The sequence below is a fragment of the Gavialis gangeticus genome, unplaced genomic scaffold, assembly GCF_001723915.1.
Source record: "Gavialis gangeticus isolate Ggan-Ray unplaced genomic scaffold, GavGan_comp1, whole genome shotgun sequence".
Taxonomy (NCBI): domain Eukaryota; kingdom Metazoa; phylum Chordata; order Crocodylia; family Gavialidae; genus Gavialis; species Gavialis gangeticus.
This window is the reverse complement of record NW_017728993.1, coordinates 55246967-55265785: the sequence shown is the minus strand read 5'-3', so window position 1 is coordinate 55265785 and position 18819 is coordinate 55246967. Positions and strand designations below refer to the sequence as shown.

General features: G+C 38.3%; 1 protein-coding gene and 1 long non-coding RNA gene across 3 annotated transcripts in view; both read right to left on the bottom strand.

The window, feature by feature from the left end:
- Positions 1-18819, bottom strand: part of EDEM3 (ER degradation enhancing alpha-mannosidase like protein 3) — a 52814-nt gene that overhangs the window by 11448 nt on the left and 22547 nt on the right. For both annotated transcript variants that reach the window (XM_019501737.1, XM_019501736.1), the window contains exons 6-16: positions 17506-17659; positions 16583-16717; positions 13351-13456; positions 12620-12717; positions 11099-11224; positions 9653-9736; positions 8614-8697; positions 6680-6804; positions 6314-6479; positions 2664-2818; positions 1087-1240 (exon numbers count right to left, since the gene is read on the bottom strand). In XM_019501737.1, the coding sequence (XP_019357282.1) occupies positions 1087-1240; positions 2664-2818; positions 6314-6479; positions 6680-6804; positions 8614-8697; positions 9653-9736; positions 11099-11224; positions 12620-12717; positions 13351-13456; positions 16583-16717; positions 17506-17659 (1387 nt within the window). The remainder of the gene's footprint in view (positions 1-1086; positions 1241-2663; positions 2819-6313; positions 6480-6679; positions 6805-8613; positions 8698-9652; positions 9737-11098; positions 11225-12619; positions 12718-13350; positions 13457-16582; positions 16718-17505; positions 17660-18819) is intronic.
- Positions 3174-5765, bottom strand: LOC109286920. The gene is made up of 2 exons (XR_002094709.1): positions 3428-5765; positions 3174-3338 (listed from the first exon to the last, which is right to left on the bottom strand). It is a non-coding gene; the product is annotated as an uncharacterized LOC109286920 (long non-coding RNA).

Here is an 18819-nt window from a genome sequence, read left to right as displayed (position 1 = left end):
CTTTTACAAAGAGAGGTTGCAGGTGTTTTTGGCACTCTGCCCAAAAACATTGCTGACCCCTACTTTATAGTTTTGTAATTGAATGCATACCCTGTTTGAAGAATACATTTAACCTTCAAGCAAGCCTGAATATATTTGTAATGAAACAAATTCAAATTCTTCAGTTTTTCTCTTATTCCTTGCTTCCTTGAAAGTCTTAATTATAGCACAAAGTCCCTAAACATTCTGGGGGTTGCCAAGTCTGCTGAAGCTCTAAAATCTATTATTTCATTTAAAAAGGAAAGCTTTTGTCCTCAGTGGCAGCAAATAAAAAAACTTTACAAATGTGAACTGACTACCAACTGGATGGTTTGAAGACAACTGAAAAGGCAACTTAAACTTGCAGACCCTTCCATACATTTTTAATGGTGGGTTGGTTGCAAGTGGGAGGAGGATCTAAAGTTAGTGGAAAACTATTTCGCTTCTAATCAAGTTAGCAACAATGTATAGCTAATGTACTTCCACATTGTTCAACTGCTTCCCATGCCTCACAAGTTGCCAAAAGTCCAAGTTGCCAGACAGTTCATTTTCCAGCTACTAAAATTTCCATCTCTCTCCCCAAAAAAGCACCCTTTCAGAGCAGGTTAGGGTTTCAATATAAGACTCCACAGCACACTGGAAATAAGTTTAAAGATCATATAAAACTGAATATCCAATTAAAGACATACAAGGACTGCTAATTTTTTTTTCTCCACATTCGGCTCTATTAAAAAAAGAAAAATCACAGTTTTTAAATCTGAAGCTGCCACAGCTTTTACTGGGCACCACAGAATCTAGGCCCTCTGCTATACTGTAAATGCAACCTGTTAGTTACCAAGTGAGTATTACAGCTTAAGTGCAGGATGGGGTTGAGGAAAGAGGAAAACAACTGCTTAATACGTATTATGAAGAAGTAAAAGCTCTCTCTCGTTAACACAAAAAAGACACAGAAAAATAAATTTTAGCAGTGGATGAGAGAATGAAATTTTGACTCAAAATAATTTCCCACCAATTTCAGTTGATCTAGATTTAGCCAACATTTTCTAAAAAACTACTTATGGATCTTACTTGAATTGCATGCTGCACTAACTGGACTCTTCCATCTTTAAGATGAATCAAACTGACTCCCATCTTTTTCAGTATCTCCAAATGCTCAGGGTTACTGGCCATGAAATCCCGTGCTCTCAGTGGTGGCTTTGGTCCAGTCCCCAAACTCTCTTCTCTGCCAAATAAGAGTAAAGACCAAAGTTTTTATATTGCACATCAAAAGCAATTTTGTACATGAAATGTGCAAGAATTCCAGAGAGGTGTAACACATGCACAGCCATCCAGAGCTGCATTCCCCTATGCATCTCAGACTGAAGTTATAGATGCAATCTGGATAGCAGGAACATTTTTATTCCAAATAATATTAAAAAGGTGAATTTTCAAAACAGCTTAACAGCACAAATGTGTCACCAGGCATACACAATGTTGATCATTTCAATGATTAGGTTGGTAGGATGCCTTAGGGCAGGGGTGGGCAAAATGAGACCTGGGGGCCAGGTGCGGCCCGCCAGGCCATTCTATCCAGCCCCGGGGCCCCTAAAAAATTTAGAAATTTAATATTTATCTGCCCCTGGCTGCCTGTCATGTGGTCCTCGATGGCTTGCCAAAACTCAGTAAGTGGCCCTCTGCCCAAAATAACTGCCCGCCCCTGCCTTAGAGCAGTGATGGCACAGGTAGCTCCTATGTGGCACACAGGAGACTGAGGAGGGGACAGGCAGCACAGTGGCAGACAGGGCAGGAAGCAGAAGGCAGAGTATTAAATCAGACAGGGAGCCCAGGGCAGAAAGCAGAGTAGCAGCTTGGTCAGGAAGCACAGAAAACCAAGCAGTAAGTAGAGTGGTAAGTCAGGGAGGCTATGAAGCTAATTCATGACAAACCTGCAAAAAAGGTTGCCCCCCCACCCCCGGCTTGGAATGTGAACCAGTACTGTTTGCTTTTATAATTGTTCTCATTTTGGTTACTAATAAAAATAAGTTTAATAAAAACAGAAAAGCCAATTTTCCCTAACACAAAGGATAACAAATCATATAAAATGTTTATACATACATTTTAAAAAAGCAAATGTTACTCAGCCTGAGGCTGTTCTCATCTTCATAAATATTATTGGCCAGAAAGGGGTGCATTTTTCAAATGTAATAGAAGATGCTGAAAGATGTTGAATACATAAAGTATTTATGGCAGTAGTAATACTCCATGTGAGGCAAATGCATTCTGGAGGAAGTTATTTTTTCTTTACGCTTTGATTTCAGATCCATTTTGCTTAGTTTATACGCACTATATTTTTCTCTTAACTGTCAGTGCTGAAAACTAACATAAGAAGTGAGATTCATGCTAAGCAATTTTTGCTCTAACTTAGGTGCCAAACAGCTAAAAATTAGCTGCAAGTTTGCTGCCAACGCAAAATAAAAGTGCAGCTAGATTTCTGATAGCTGTACTGTTTATGGAGGGCCCAAAGGACTACAACCTTATAAATAAAGTATATATGGCTCCAATATACCTAGGTGCAGCAAACAGATAAAGAAATTTTAAGTACTTAGCCACAGATGTTTTTCTGGACATTCTTACAGTGACAAAAAAAAATAAAGTATACATCTTACACTCTAGCAATGCCCCTAGGACAGCTCTTATCCACCACATTTTTCAAAGGTTCACGGATACTCTGAGCATACATAGGGTCATTTGGGAAGAGAATCTGGGTATTCGGACATGTCCAGTCAAAATTACTGTCATCCAATTCCGTGTATTCTGTAGTCTATAATGTAGAAAAGCAGAGCAAAAAGTTTCATAAAAGACATTTTTAGTTTATTTTTACACCTCTCAACAGTAGAATATAACATCAAAAATCATTCACACACAGGGAGCATCTAACAGGCGAAATCAGGAAGGTACTATGTGCAATTGCAGTTACTCAGACATAAGTATCAGGGATTTCATTTGCCTACTTGCTTGTTGGCACATAAACAAAATAAATTTAAATATCTGAAGACCAGAGCAGCTCAAGCCTCTCAACTTCAGGTGCAATACTTGTTTTATTCTCCACACCCCAATAGCTCCAATGAAACCCGCCTTGTATCCTAGCATTCCAAAAGCCAGAGTGAAACTAAAACAATTCTACTCTGCTACAACTTGGCAAAGGTGTAAACAAAGACTATCTGAAGACTTAAAAATAAAATAATAATAAAAGAGTCAATATCAGCTTGATATAGTTAATTTTCTGTTGATTTTCTGAGTTGTCTACAATGACTTGACAAATGAAAACCAAAAAATAATTTCTTGTTCCTAGATTTCCATGTGAACAATCACAGGATCCTCCTCTTTCAATACTTAAGCAGTATTGAAATATTCATGTAAACTTGTGGACCCTACTAGGAAAGTCAACTAATTTTGAAGCAAATCATAAGTACATTCCTAATAGCACTCTTTTGGAAGAAAGCAAGTATTTAAAATCATCAAATACACTATTATACTATAAGGTGTGCAGAACAGTTCAGAGCTCAGAACTAGAGGGTATAACAGATTGGATCTGCTCCAGACTCTAAAAATAGTGTTGCTTAATCCCAGTCAAGACATTTAATGTCAACACGGCCCAATATTGCGATCTGTAACATGATACTTACTCACTTATCTTATAGGTCACTTGCATACATTACTAAACTTTAAAAAAATCAAAATCAAAATCAGATATTTAAAATGATTTAGCATAGTGAAGACTCTCTAAAAATCAAATCAATTTACGATCCAAAGTGGTTTCATACTTCATTGGAATAAGTAGGATTAGATACAAAAGAATTAAGGAATATTAACTGCTTAGCACAAAGAATAAGAAATAAGAACCAAAGCACTTTAAAATGGGGGGAGGGGGAAGTCTGTAATGCTGCAGACTGAGGCACAGTTTAAAGTGTCCCCCACTATCTCTGGTAAGAACAAATAGTGAAGCAGAAGGCTGCCTGCCTTGCTACCAAAATTTCAAATGGCTGACACTGTATTTAAATGTATTTTAAGTAGTTCAGCCCCTTGAGACGTTTCTCTTTTGTAATCTAATGCAATCAATCAGACTGATTTCAAAACGACTAATATTTTGGTTTCACTAACGTTATAGCTATTTAACACATTTTTCCTTAACTGAGAAGATGGTGACATCTGTTTTAAAACTGAATCACTTCCCACCTTTCCATTAGTCAAATCTATTAGTAGCTTTGACGGATATGCTAAAGTGATTCTATTTAGTTTGCTTTCATCTTTATCTTATAAAAGTTAATATGGCCACAGAGGGGAAAAAAATAATAATGACGTGCTTCTTCATGCTTCATAGCTGGATTCACCTTCAAGATTACGGAAATGTATTGCTTTCTATACCCATAGCTTAAGCCAAATCCAAAAATCTAATTTCAAAGGCTTCCTAAAAATACCACCATTACTTTAAATGGTTGCTTAAAGCTTGATTAAATATTGTTCTCCAGCTATTTAGTTGGTCTAATAAAAGATATCAGATTCACCCAAAGAACCCTGTCTGACCATTACTTTAAGAAATTAATTATGCAAAGTCTGTCCCTTTTGAATGCGTATTACTTCTTATTTGTACTCACCTGTCTGTATTTCTGAAAAGTTGAGACAAACAAACCTTTCTGGGGAACTAAGGAGCAATAAACAATGTGTACTGCCTAAGAGGAACTTTAACACTGTTAGACAAGATTAACAAGTGATTAGGTTAATGCGTACAAGAGTATTATTTCTTGGAATCCCATCTCCAAATCACGGTCTTTAAGTCTCAAGAGCAGTATTTCCTTTAATTTTCAGTGTTGGAAGCTCCCCAACACAGCTGTGAAGCCTCTCTTGAATTTGCAGCCAACAGAAGTCTCTTTGGACTCAGCTCTGCACAAATAGTTTGAGACAGTGTCCTATTTAACATTTTTCTTATTGAGCCTGGAATTATTCAATAGCACACACAGAAAAAAGGGTCAAAATAATGGCACATTAACCCAGCACTCCTGTGTTCTCTTTCATGTGCCTATTTAGCTTGTCAGCTGAATTACTGGTAAGCTAGGATAATACAAAAAGCAAACGGAGAGCACTGTTTAAGATAAAAATCACCCTGACAGTTGTTTCACAAAGTCCATACCTACTTTCCCCTCTGGAAATTGATTAAATGTTGAGTAATCTGTATGTCCACTGGTATGCTCACATAGTTATTTAGTGGAAAAATGGTACATATATCCTGAAAACAATATTTCCCAAACCAGCATAACAATAATTTTCCTTGTATAGTAGACAAGCAATTCAGCAGGTCTAGTTCTAGGTAGCCACATAGAATTCCTGTGCAAAGGCTTTGGTTTGAGTTCATAAGGAAAAAATAAAAAAAGAGGAAGCTTCCCAAACAGTATAACTGCTGAAGAGTCCTCCAGAATGGTGACAAACTATGAGGCCTGTCCAAAGTACTTTTTGGAGATGAGGCTTATCATGAAGACATTGTTAATACAATAAACTAGTAAGCAGAGTTCCTTCTGCTACTGCTGTCTAGATTAGCAGTCAATACTTCTCAGATTAAACAGATGAAAATACAATTACTGTCTTCCTCACTAGGAGGAGTCCCTTAATACATACACACCCTCTGCAAAGCCAAATATATTTGCTTCGCTGGGACGGCAGCAGTTTGAGCTGGGGCGGAGCAGCCCCTGGATGGCAGGGGGCACAGGGGTCAGCCCCAGGCTCCAGGTAGCAGTGGGGCTGGCTGGGGCATGAACGTGCTAAAGTGTGGGGGCTGCCTGTTAGCCATACGGTTTTGCACTTTAGCACCCTCATGCCCTAGACAGCCTGTCACCATCTACACACGAGTTTCAACAAAAATAATCTTCTATAATGCAGGTTAAAATCTGCCAGAAGTAATAAGAAAAGAAAATAAATGTGAACTATGCAAAAGTATTCTTTAATATTCTTTTTAAAGTGCTTATAGAAATTTTAAAAATACTTGCCTGACTTTTTTTAACACACAAACAAAACAAAAGCAAACAAACAAACATGTTCTGCAGCCTTTTTGTAGAGATACAGGCTGACGCAAATTATAAATCCTGAAGAAAAGTTTAACCATTGAAAAGCTGATGTCCAGTGTTCACTGCAATTACTGCTGTGATAAAACAACTTGTATAAAAACAGTTTGCTCTTCTTGAACACCCTCCATGCATCTCATCTCCTTATGCCCACTTTAAAGATCTATTAAAATTGATATAAACATGTAAGAAAGACCACTTACTAAATTTTTCTTTGAGATTGTTTGATTTGTAGTAGAGAGCCAAAGAGGTAAGAGATGAGCCTCTGTAGTGAAGATGTAATCTTCTATATCAAATACCATATCTTCCTTATCAGCAAAGAGCAGATAAAGATATTTAAACATCTCAGCCAGGAAGAAAGAGTCCATTCTATGGAGAGACAGAGAGAGAAAGAAAGAAAGAAAGATAAGATATCCTTAACATACAAATATTTTCCAAACAAAAAAAGTTTCTCCAAAACAACTGCCCAGGACTTTCCGTTGCTGAAGAGAGTATTAAATACACATAACACATGCAGATTCTCCTTCATATTTTATAATTAAGTTAAATATAATTGCACACATTTTTACCTGTCCTCATGGCTTCCAGTACGAACATCTTTCATTGCAGCAAATCCACAAGGTACTCTAGCATATTTGTTTAAGTTTTCAATAAGCGTTTTTCCTACTTCTAGGTAGTAAGGATCCCCAGTAGCCTATTTTAAAATAAAAATTGCATTTGGTGTTATGTAAAATTTATTGCTGTTACTTTCAGAACTGTTAGCCATGTTCTTGTACTTTGCCATATTATGCACTAAAAATAAATATGGCAACATACTGCAAAAAACTCTTATTTAGCAAAATGAAACAATTTAGGTTCTTTTGACTATTCAGGTGTGAACATAACTCTACTTTTATGTTCTACTCAGCACTGACAGACTTAAGTGACTTAAGCTCTCCATGTTTTAGGGGTGTTGGTAAGACCATGTTGGTCTAAGGACATACACAGAGATCTTCCCAGAACCACCCATGCTAGCCTTTAAACAAGCACAGAACTTAACCAATCTCATCGCCAGAAGCAAACTTCCTATGGCCCAAAGCACACCAAATGGATCCAGACGATGCCAGAACAAGAAATATAAAACCTTCCAACACATCTCCATCACTCCCACAATAACTATAATCCCACAACAGAACCATCACCATTCCTGGATCTTACACCTGCACCTCCAGAAATGTACTACATCTCATCCAGTGCACTAAATGCCGCAACGCATTGGCAACACGTAGGGGATGCACATGCGCCCCCTGAGCATGGCAGTGCACACCCTGCGAGGTGCCATTGACACTGCTGCTGCCTGCAGGAGCTCCACACTTGCCGCCGCCTCACTCCAGCCACCGACAGTGCTACTTCCACCTGCGGGAACTCATCGTGTCATCCCAGCCTCCAGGGGCACACAACGTTCATGCCCTGATGGAAAATATGTAGGAGAACCCAAACAACAACTGTGTACCAGAATGAATGCCCACTGACCAAAGACAAAAATTACCAGTTACCTGTGGATACACACTTCTCACAAGACAACCACTCTCCCTCTCTCTCCAATCTCTCAGTTGGAATCCTCAAAGGAAATCTACAAAACACCTTTATTACACAAGCCTATTAACTTGGACTAAATCATGGGCTAAATATAGACACTGGATTTATGGCACATTATATGGCCTGCCATTATGGCATACTATATGGCCTGCCATCAGATAACCCCAGGTAACCCATCTACATTTTACTAGCTACATTCTATCACAAGGTCAACAACCCCCTCTTTTCCCTCCCCACCTACTGTCTCCCATTGCCTCTTATTCTTGCTGCCCACATACGCAAAAAGCAGGTCTGTGAAAATGCAGGTTAGCTTCTATTCAATCCAGAAGAACACAAAACAGCAGCAGACTCTTCCTATGCCTGAAGGAGGGTATTTGTGCCCAAAAGCTTGCAGAAACCAGTTCTGCCAGCTATTTAACTGGTCTAATAAAAGATATCACATTTACCCAAAGAACCTTTTCTGCTTTCAGCTCTTCAGTCATCTATGTTAAGCTGATCAATGCCTTCAAAAATCTGGCCCTTGGGCCCCCAAACACTGTTCATTCTAGCCTTCTGAGGTAAAAATACTCAAACCATTTCTAGTAATCAAATGTGCCTGCAGCTTGCTTCCTGGCATATTTAATTTTTTGATAACAGTGGATGAAGTGAAACCAAGTTCCACTCTTTCAGCATTAGATTATGGCACCAATTTACATCTGAATCTAACTGTCTGGCACAGAGATAGGCTGGATGTGGCACGCCAGGCCATTCTATCCAGCCCACAGGGCCCCTAAAAAATTTAGAAAATTAATATATATCTGCCCCTGGCTGCCTGTCATGTGGTCCTTGATGGCTTGCCAAAACTCAGTAAGTGGCCCTCCACCCAAAATAATTGCCCGCCCCTGGTCTAGCAGCTAAAAACAAAAAAAAAGAAAAGTGATCTCACCTTATATAAGAAATAGGTGCTTTCCGCAAACTCTGGCCTTAAAGGATGCTGAGCCCAGTGAACCCTGAAATCTGTTGTGAAAGCCTGAGGAGGGAGGGGGAAATAGATGCAAGCATAAATATTCACAGGGTGATTTGGAATGTAGACAAATAGTTTGGCACCAAGTAGCAGTAGCACATACTTCTGATCAGAAATACTTCTGTGCAGTGGCACAATCACACCACTCTTTCTGACCATGCAGCAGGAATAGTGGCTCAAAACAAGTCCTGCAGAAGGTAAGCACTCTCCATCACCCTTCAACTCTGTGCTCAGAGGTGCATTCCTTCCCCTCCCATTCCCCCTCACCCCCACCTTGCCTGCCATTGCTTGTGTCCCTGCTGTCCTGGAGAGGAGGGGAGTTCCTTACCCAGTCCAGCCAGGTTGCATAGGGACACAGCCACTCGCAGTGGTGGAAGGTGAGTGGGTTTCCACTCCCTGCCTGCTCCTGCCAGGTGTTCCCCACTAGCCTGGAGCAGGCATGGGGAAGGAAACCTACCTACCAACCACTGCTGCTGCCGCCCTAGGCTGACCCCAGCCCCCACAGCCTGGCTGGAGTGGGATAGGATGCCCCAAAGAGGATGCAGACAAGTAGGGATACCAACTGCAGCAGGCAGGGGAGGGGACATGCTTCTAAGCATGGAGAAGTGAAGGGCAGGGAATGTTTACCTTCTTTGGGACTTCAAATTAATCTGAACACTACAGCAAGATGAACCAAAGCAGTTTTAAAAAAATAAAATAAAATGATATAAAATGTAAGTGATTATTAATAGCAATAGTTTCACAGTACTGAGCTAGTTAAATTGTGTTTAACAGGAATACTTTATGCTTCCACAACACTGCCATTACATATAAGGGACTGTAGGCTGCAGAATAATCTTGGAAAAAAAAAAATCAGCCTTTTTTTTAAAATTAGAAATATGTCCAATATTTTTCCAGATGAACAGCTGATATTACTCAGATCAAAACAGTTTACATGATCTAAACAAACCTACTGCCTTACCTCAGGAAGAAAGTTATGCTTTTTTATAACCTGATATAACATCTCATGAGTTTCTATAGCAGGTCTAATGTCACCTTTCAGTACCTAGAATTCAAGAACATAAAGATTAAAATCACAAAAAAGTACATTTGCAGTATTGTCACAAACACACAGTAATTTCTATATTTGTAGCACACAACACTAATCCAGTAAATTAAGGCCTTCTGTTTCAATAGAAAACAATTTTTTTCCTTTAAAAAAACCCCACAAAAACCAAACAAAAACCAAAAACAACTTTGTATGGAGTTAAGAGCTAGAAAAGGGACTGATTCCCTGGGACCACCATTTCATACTAGCTCCATCTGTCCTCTGAGAAAGGGAATACAGCTATTGAAACTGATCTACTAGGTTTAAAAGAAATTTGGCCAAGCCTGTGCAATTTATAAAATATTTGTGGCATAAAATCTGAAGACTGGGCTGTTCCCCTTCAGTTGAGATTTCACCATGAGAATTGCTATTGGAAATTCAAAGGACAAAAAGTTATTTGGGATTTAAGAAGAGCAGGAAATCCAAAATAATTTGTGAATATGCAGGTCTAATTGATTACAGAATGGACTAAAGAATGGGCAAGTCTTCCTAATACTTAATTTGGGAACTAGTTGCAGGTAAACAAGAAGCTGTTATTATTAGGACACATACATTTTTACACCAATTTGCTCTCAGTAGAGGGAAGGAATACAACAGGAAGTTAGATTCTCACAAGAGGTCGCTACAAGTGACCATTAGAGAAGAGATGGGGACAGGGAAGGGAAAATTAACATCAGAAATAATTTATCCTTGAATACTATGCAGTAGATCATGGAGGAAAGGCAAGCAGGGGAACTAATAAGGAATGCTAGCAGCTTCTAAAAGAAAAGGAAATCATTTAGGGAAGCCCGACAGAAGTAACACGTATTCACAGAAACCATTAGGGCTAGTGTGGTTTAGTATGAAAAAATGTAAACTAAGAGTTTGATAAGCCTTAAAACTGTTAGGTTTCACTTCTCAAATGTGAGCATTCAAACTGTCAACTGGACAACTAGGATCCCTAAAACTGAGAACTAGGGTTTGGGTAGTATGACCTTGAGATTACTTGAATTGAGCTGCCTTTTTCATGATCAAGGAGAAAAGTACTCAAAGAAGCAGACAAGTGGATATTGCAAAAATATGAAACTTAAAGGTAGTTTCTCTTCAAGTCACTACAGACTTGGAAATAATGTCAGCTGTATAATATAACAGAACCAGCAGAGGGAGCAGAAGCCAACAAATCCCTCTCTAACTCCCACCCCCCACAATACAAAACATTTTTAAAAATCACTGAGCATAATCGACTTTACATTTTTATTTTATAATTTATATGTTCAGTTTTAACAAAGTTTAAAGACTACATTAAATGTGATCTGTGCATTGGAGGCTATAAAACTTTACCTGCAGTCCTGGGAAGAATGCTAGCAAAGAGTCCATCCAGGTCCGAGCATTTAGCATAGGCTTGTGAATATGAACATCAAGCAGAAGAGGTGGTTGGCTAATGTATCTCATTATAGCATCGTAGTGCTGAGAAACATCAGAAGTACCATGAGCTCACGTTAGCAATAAGTTTTCTTACTTCAAAAGAGATTTGAAACTGGTGGTTTATTATATTTCATTTTAATGCAAAATAAAGGAAGTCTCAGACCACAGTGCCACTGCAGTTACTGATAATCAAATATATAGTTCACAGCTATACTAATCAGGCAGTGGAAGACTTCGTACTTACTAGAAGGCTTCACAGTAACATATATATACACATGGACAATCAACATACATTCAGCTGCTGTACAACTATTAGGCAAGTGTCTGCTTAGCTACTACTAGAACTTGTCTCTTTTCACTGGCTCTTTCGGCTGGCAGTAAACGTGGCTATAGTCTCTCACTCTCTTTGGCAAAAGCTCAGAATTCCAAGATGCATGTGTTAAAAAAAATGTTAAAAGTAAAGAAAGAGCTGACTACTGGAACACATTTAATCACTGTTTGGCTCGACAGGAAGCTTTGACTCGCCTTTCCTATTCCCTAAGACAGCTGTCTTATTTATGCTTACATTAAAAAGAGAGACCTGCAGTGACCTTCGACTGAGACTTACTGGAGGTAACACTACATCATGGACTGAACCAATGGGATATGCAATTATAATGGAAGCTATGCAAGATGGGAACATAAACTGAGGGTTATTTCTGGTGTCATGACAGACCCATCACTGATGTAGTGCCCTCATTTCTACACTGCTTATGAGAATCAAGAAAATGCAATTCAGTTGTACACTGCCATTTTGTAATACTTGTACTTTAGTGAAAAAGTTAATACTTTTCAGAAAATTACTTTAGTAGTCTTATGAATCTAATCAATCCATGAAGAATGCCATATACGGTATAATTGTCAGGTTATGCCTATCATTATATTCATAATGAAGTCAGGCTGGTTAATGGCCCTATAACTGGACATTGCCTTGCTACCCAAGATTTAGTTTGCTTTTCACGTCTCATCTGTGGTTCTAAGAGTCAGCAGGAATTTGCAGCTCAGTCTATGGTAGGCAAGGTCTTGCAGTGGTTTACAGGAAAGCTTAGCAAATGCAAGCAGGGTTGATGAGCTCTAGAGTTTTAATACAGCCCTTCCCTAGTTGGAAAGCTGTTGGACTGCCAACTGCGGTCCTAAATCAGTGCTGGGAGTAAGCAGTGAAATCATTAGGTTACAGAGGTCTTATGTGGATCCATCCTTTCGGGCAGAGACAAAAAAAAACATACACAGGAAAAGTAGTCAGCTGAAGTTTGGCAGCAACTGACAAGAAACAGAAGTGGCACTAGAGATGCTGAAAAACCCTCCAAAAGTCCATGAAGCACATGGCTGAGATGTGTGATGACTGACAACACTAAATACAATTCTTAATACCAAAGCAAAAAAATTCAGACAACTTACTGTGTTAAACCTTTCCAGGAAACTGTCATCTCCAAGCAAGACATAGGCTTTTAATAAATATTCATAATATGAGTCTATTCCTGCTCCAACACCGCTGTCTAAAAATAACAAAGGAAGATACAGAAGTGGTGGTTTCAATTTAAATAGCTATGTGGATAAAACAGTTTCAACCGTCACATTTCATTTTGATTTCCAAGGCTACTGGTTGCACAAAAAGGAGTTAATGTTAGCATAACTGCAAGCACAAACAGAAGGGGCATGTACAATAATAAATGGCTGCAGAGTGCTGTGCAATCGGTATATTCAAACATAATTGCTTACTTGATCATATTCCTAAACTAAATGTTTAAATTTACTCATTTGAAAATATTTATACTAGCCCAAACAGTCAACTGCAGTCCTTTTTGTACTTTACTTTGTACTTGAAGCAGATTTTTTGAAAATTTAACCTTAGGCAATCTCTCAGCATTCAGTGAATTATGAAATACCTTCTTTGAAATAAAGAAGCTGATTTCTCAACCACAATACTCTTACAGACAAAATGAGGCTTCACTGTGCCCAATTTCTTCAGATCTGAAAGTTTGCAAGTCTACTAATGACATATTAACGACCATCCATAATGTCCATCCTAATGACATATTAAAGTAATGTTGACAAACACAAAAGAACAGTATTTTCATTTTTTCTTCTCTCAAGAGCTTTAATGATGCTAGATTGTGAAAGCCATATACCTTTGCGAACCCAATCTCCAGTATGAATGTTAATAGTCACCCCTACTAAATTACTACTGCGTTGTCTCTTTTCCCATATGAAATCAAGTGCTTTCCGTGCATATTCCTGCAATAAAACAAAAACATTAAAGAGTACAGTTATAGGAAAAACAAAGCATGTAAAATGTCAGAACTGCTACATAAGCTTTGGGATTTTTCCTCCACTAAAATCAAGGTACTATGATGAAAATTCTTTAAAATTTTTATATACCATTTATATCTTAGACAGAGAGAGAACAAAGTTGAATAATGTGTTAAGTTCTCTTGAAAAGAGAAAAAGTTTAGTTCAAATTTTATTTTGCCAGCCAGCCCCCTTTTGTTGCTAACAGGACCAAGTTCTTTACATAAATATCAGCAACACACAACATAGCCTTTGGCAAGTCACCTTATCGTATGCCTCGGTTTCCTAATCTGTAAAGTAGGTATAAGACCCTGGGAGCAAAGGAAGCATTTTAAGTGCTTCAAAAATTTGCCACGTCAAGATCCTCTAACTGAATGACGCAACTAAATTATTGTAATGAACTGCAGTCCAGCCATATTGCCTTCTACATGATCCCTTCTTCATGCCCACTACCACACCTTTTCACAAGTTTCAACATGAAACACTTGCTCCATCCAATAAGGAAGTAAACTGGAGGCACCTATATTCTGCAAGGACATAAAGGGACAACTGATCCAAAAAAGGGACAAAGACCTGATAAAAAGACCATCTTATGTAATGAGCTTGCACATACAAAAGCTTTTGTATCTTGGATTAATTAATTCTATAAGGTGCATCAAAAGACCTGCTTTCAAAAAGACCAAGACAGGCACTTATATTTTCAGAACAACCCTGACTCCAGTTGGCTTCAAGAAGCCAAGTTACGCCAAAGTTGAGTGCTTTTGAAAAGCTCTTGCATTCACCTCCTACAAAAGGTTTTTCTACTTTCACCAATAAAAAGTGAATATGGTGAAAGATGTTTGTAGAGCACCGCGTACCCAAGTTGGGAGCTAACTTGGCTGAAACAGGGCACCGCTGATCTAAAGTAACCAACTATTACAAGCAAAAGAAGAGTAATTAAAAACAGGTGAGACAAGCAAGACAATGGTGAGAGCCAGAATACTAAAGAATATATGCAGAAGTTCCTGAATCAAACAAGAATGAAACTTAATGGTTGGTTAAGTTTAGGTTCACATTTAGATTAGCATACTAGATCAGTAATGAAGAGGAATAAAGACCATGAATAACTTAATAATTTGTTTCTCCCTCTCTCTCCTCGGCATCCCCACCTCCCATATCCCACTCCCCTGTGCTTGTACACATGCACAAATTATGGAAAAAGCTAGTAGCATGTCCCAGGGACCAGGGGTGGCATGGATGCCAAGGCACATGGTTGACATCTCAGAGCTTGCAAATTCATGGTGTAGACCTGTCAGATGCCAACAAATCTGGAAGTTCTTCTAAATACCTTGTCACAAGGACATGAGAAAAAAAAAGCAGCAGCATGTCCCAGAGAAATTCTGAAAAGGGTACTCGGCTAATTAAATTCAGCATGCAAAGGCTTATAGGAGCACCCAGTATATCTTGTGTGCAACTTTTAATAAGCTGTCATAGACGACATAAAGAGTGAATGTTTCTTAAGACTAATGTCTAGAATATTGTTAACAAAATCTTATCTGTAGATGTCATTCTTGGCTTTCAATGGGTGTAATAAAGTTCAGGACTTTTGAAAATCCTACTGTTAGAGAAGAATGCATAGCCAATATGCTCATACCCCTATAAAATGTTCTTTCAAGTTTCATTTAAAGAGAAGAAAATCCTTAATTTTATTATTATACTTTATTTTACTTCTTTGCAAAGCAAAAAAATATTCAAGTGATGTTGATCTTCTGGATCACGATGTATGCACGAGAGGTCGCCCAGACCCCAATGCATATGCCTAAGCAGGATTCAGAAGGAGAGGAGGCTGCCCAGACCTTCTATCTCTTCTTTAGGTCATTGAAGCAAAACCCAAAGGCCAGACTGAGTCCAGATGTTTGGTGCCTCCATGGCTGTAGTCATATTGACATCTGAGAATTGAACCTGGGTCTCCTGTGTGGCAGACAAGGATTCTACCACTGAACCACAGGGAACTCCCCTCTAGAAAGTGATGATGTAGAAATGACACCTTAATCACTGTATAATTGTATTCCTGAATTCTACCTGGGATTTCAATTATTAAAATTAGAATTTCTAATGCTCCACACTTCTGTTGGTTTGAAGGGCTAACAGTTGGGAAAAGCTAGATGATAGTCTATTATTCAGCAAACAGAGTTGTTTGCTAAGTGATAATCAGTATACCCATTTCACCCTAGTAAATGTACTCAGGTCACATGTGTGTCAGTAGGATGCAATCTGGAGACCACTGTATTGCATGCTGGTCTGATCTGGTTTACAGAATCTTTATTAGTAGCAATGTTAAGTACAGAGAACATCGTAAAAAAATATTCAGTTTATTTCATTTCAAGTGATTTTTTTCAGAACAGATCTGCGTTTTATCTCCCAAGGGCCAGAACCTATTCCATCTATTAAGCAATTAGGTGGACCTGGGTGCCTAATCGTGATCCTATTTCCTGCTCAAGTCCCTGAAAAGCAAATAGTCTTAAGCACATTACAGAAGTAAGCGCATTAAGTCACAAAAATCTCTCAGGAGGAAGAGGTCCATCTTCTCCATGAACTACGTCTCAGGGATTTGACCAGGGTGGAATAGCATCTTCAATATCTCAATTCTCTTTTTCTAACAAATCAGTAGCATTTCTCAATTCAAGTGTTCTTGAGAGAGAATCTGTTATACAAGTCCCTTCAATATATTAAGTTGTGTTATGTAATGATACTACTGCTTTTAGAAAATGTCTTTCTAGAATTTGTAATAAAAATACAAACCAGCAGTTTCCAGAAATAATTATCTAAACACAGCTACAAAGACAAAAATTGCAAAAGCTATAGCCATTCACAAATGTAATTAATACCCCAAATTTTTGTGAATGTAACTAAATTATTTTCATGAAAGTTAAAGGGACAATACAATGATTGTATTAATTATTGTAATGATTAGTTAAATTATTACAAGTCATATTACAAAAATAATTTTAATAAATTCTTGTACAATTAAGGTTATAACAGAAAGCCACTGAATATCTAAACCCAGTATATAAGAGACCATGGAAAGCAAACCTCAAATATGGATGCTCCTGTGAATCGACTTAGAGCAGCAAACTCAAGGATCAAGGTACCTGCACAAGCTGTACAGGTATCGGTCTCTGTTCCTGTTCGAGCATCTGGATTTCTTACACCAAATTTTAAGTTAACCTAAAGAAGAAAAAACAAATACACTTTTTACAAACTGCAAACATGCACTCTGTGTTATGCATGTATAACAACTTTGATGTCATGCTTTATATTAATTTGTGATTCAGTCTCCTCTGATACTGTAACCATTCTTTTAATTCTATTGCAAAAGTGGCCATTTAGGTAAATTTTTCATAAATGCATGGCACACTTAGAAATTTAGGCCTACAGCTGCCTGGAAGATTGGGTTTATGGTTTCCTGGAAGTTTAGAGGGTTTTTAAGTTTAGTTTCAGTCTGAGACAGGTTTGCTTCTAAACCTGAACTATGAAGAATAATTTTGAGCTAAACCCAAGAAGTGTAAGCTTAATATTCCCAATAAGCAAGCTGTGGAGATCACTCAGCTCAACTTTTTATAAGTTTTTAACTTGCACATAAGAAAATGAGTCCGTGTGAAGAAACATTTTTCCTTCAGCTTACCTGTGGGGCCTAGGCTATTAATGTGCAACATGTTAGAAGACAGTTATGCCAAGAGATTTTTTCATTACTAATAATCCAGATCAGTGTAATCTGGTTCATCTTTAGCATGATTGGAAAATTAGTAGGCTTGCTAACTTAATTTTGTGTGGAGTTTGTAAGTATAGGTTACAAAATGCTATTTCCCATATATTTAATAACAGTGATAAATTAAGTGAGCTTAGAAAGAAAATTAAGATGTGATCCGTCACAAATAAAGCTCTCCCTCTCTCTAAGTAACTTGTAAAATATTAAAGTTTTGCTTATGTATTTTTTATAATCATAAAATACTTACTCGTGGGTAGGGGAGACCACTAGAGGTATTAAATGCAGGTAAAAGCTTGTAGCCCAGTTCCTTTGCCATGTGCAAGAGTTCACCACTGTACCACTGCATGTATTCACCTTTGTCTTTCAGCATAATAGCCACAGAGTGCCCACCTAAAAGACCTCTAAACACAAAAAAATGTGCATTTCATCTTAGATGGTCACATTCATTTTAACAGAAGTGCAATGATTCCTATCATTTGTGGCAAGTGCTGGATAACTAATTGTAATTTGTTCACGTTGGGCCAGATTGTCAACACTGCTGAGCACATTTTATTCCATTTTGATAAGTAATTTTGTTTTCTGTGTAAGCCATCCTAAGCCATTTTTGTGAAGGTTGGCATGTAATAAATTAAATAGACAAAACCAATGCCTGCTCCAGCTGAGGTCAGCGGGTGCTTTGACCCTTTAGGGGAATAAAAAAAGATTGAAATCCACTGACTGCAATGAATTATAACAAATATTTTCAGTCAGGGAGAGAGTAAAGAATTACGATTATATAACTGTAGTATAACCTCATTATAATAAGCCCCTGATTTTAACAATCCGAATGTCATAATGAATAAAAAAAGTGTCTGCCAACATAGCCAATTGTCTAACCTTATTACAGCAAATACTCTCTTTTAATGAACATTTCTCTCAGTCACAAAGGGGTTCATTATAATGAAGTTGCACTGTAATTATTAATTGTTCCATAAGGCTCCATAATTGTTCCATTTTCCTGGGAAAATGATCCATTCTATTCAAACTCACAGAAAAAAATAAAATTTATGCAAATGAGATTACTAATCCTGTACATATACAAGGTAAAGTTTATTATCTCAATGGCTGTCATAAGATAAGTGACATTACACAGTTTAAGCTCAGGCAGACAACTGTTGTTAGTACTTTGACTTGCGTGTGCAAACTGCTTGAACATATACTTGAGAGATATGAACTGAAGAATCTGTTAGGGCTGTGCGAAGCTTCAGGTACCAATTCAATTTGGAGGAGATTAGGCCCGATTCAGTGGCCAAACCTTCAAATCCGAATTGAATCAGGGGACCAATTAAAAGGTCCGAACCTATCTGGAAAAGAGTCAGAGAACTTTGGTGATTCAGGCAGTCCCCGCCTGCTGCTGCAGGGAGCTGGACCTGGACTCTGAGCTGTTAAGTAGGGGGCGGGGGAGAAGGGGCTGGAGGAGGGGGGAAGAGGACTATGGGGGGCTCCCATCAGGCCCCATCCTCTGCCTACTTCCCCAGCCCCCCCAATCCCCGCCCACTCTCCCAGGCCCCAGGATCCACAC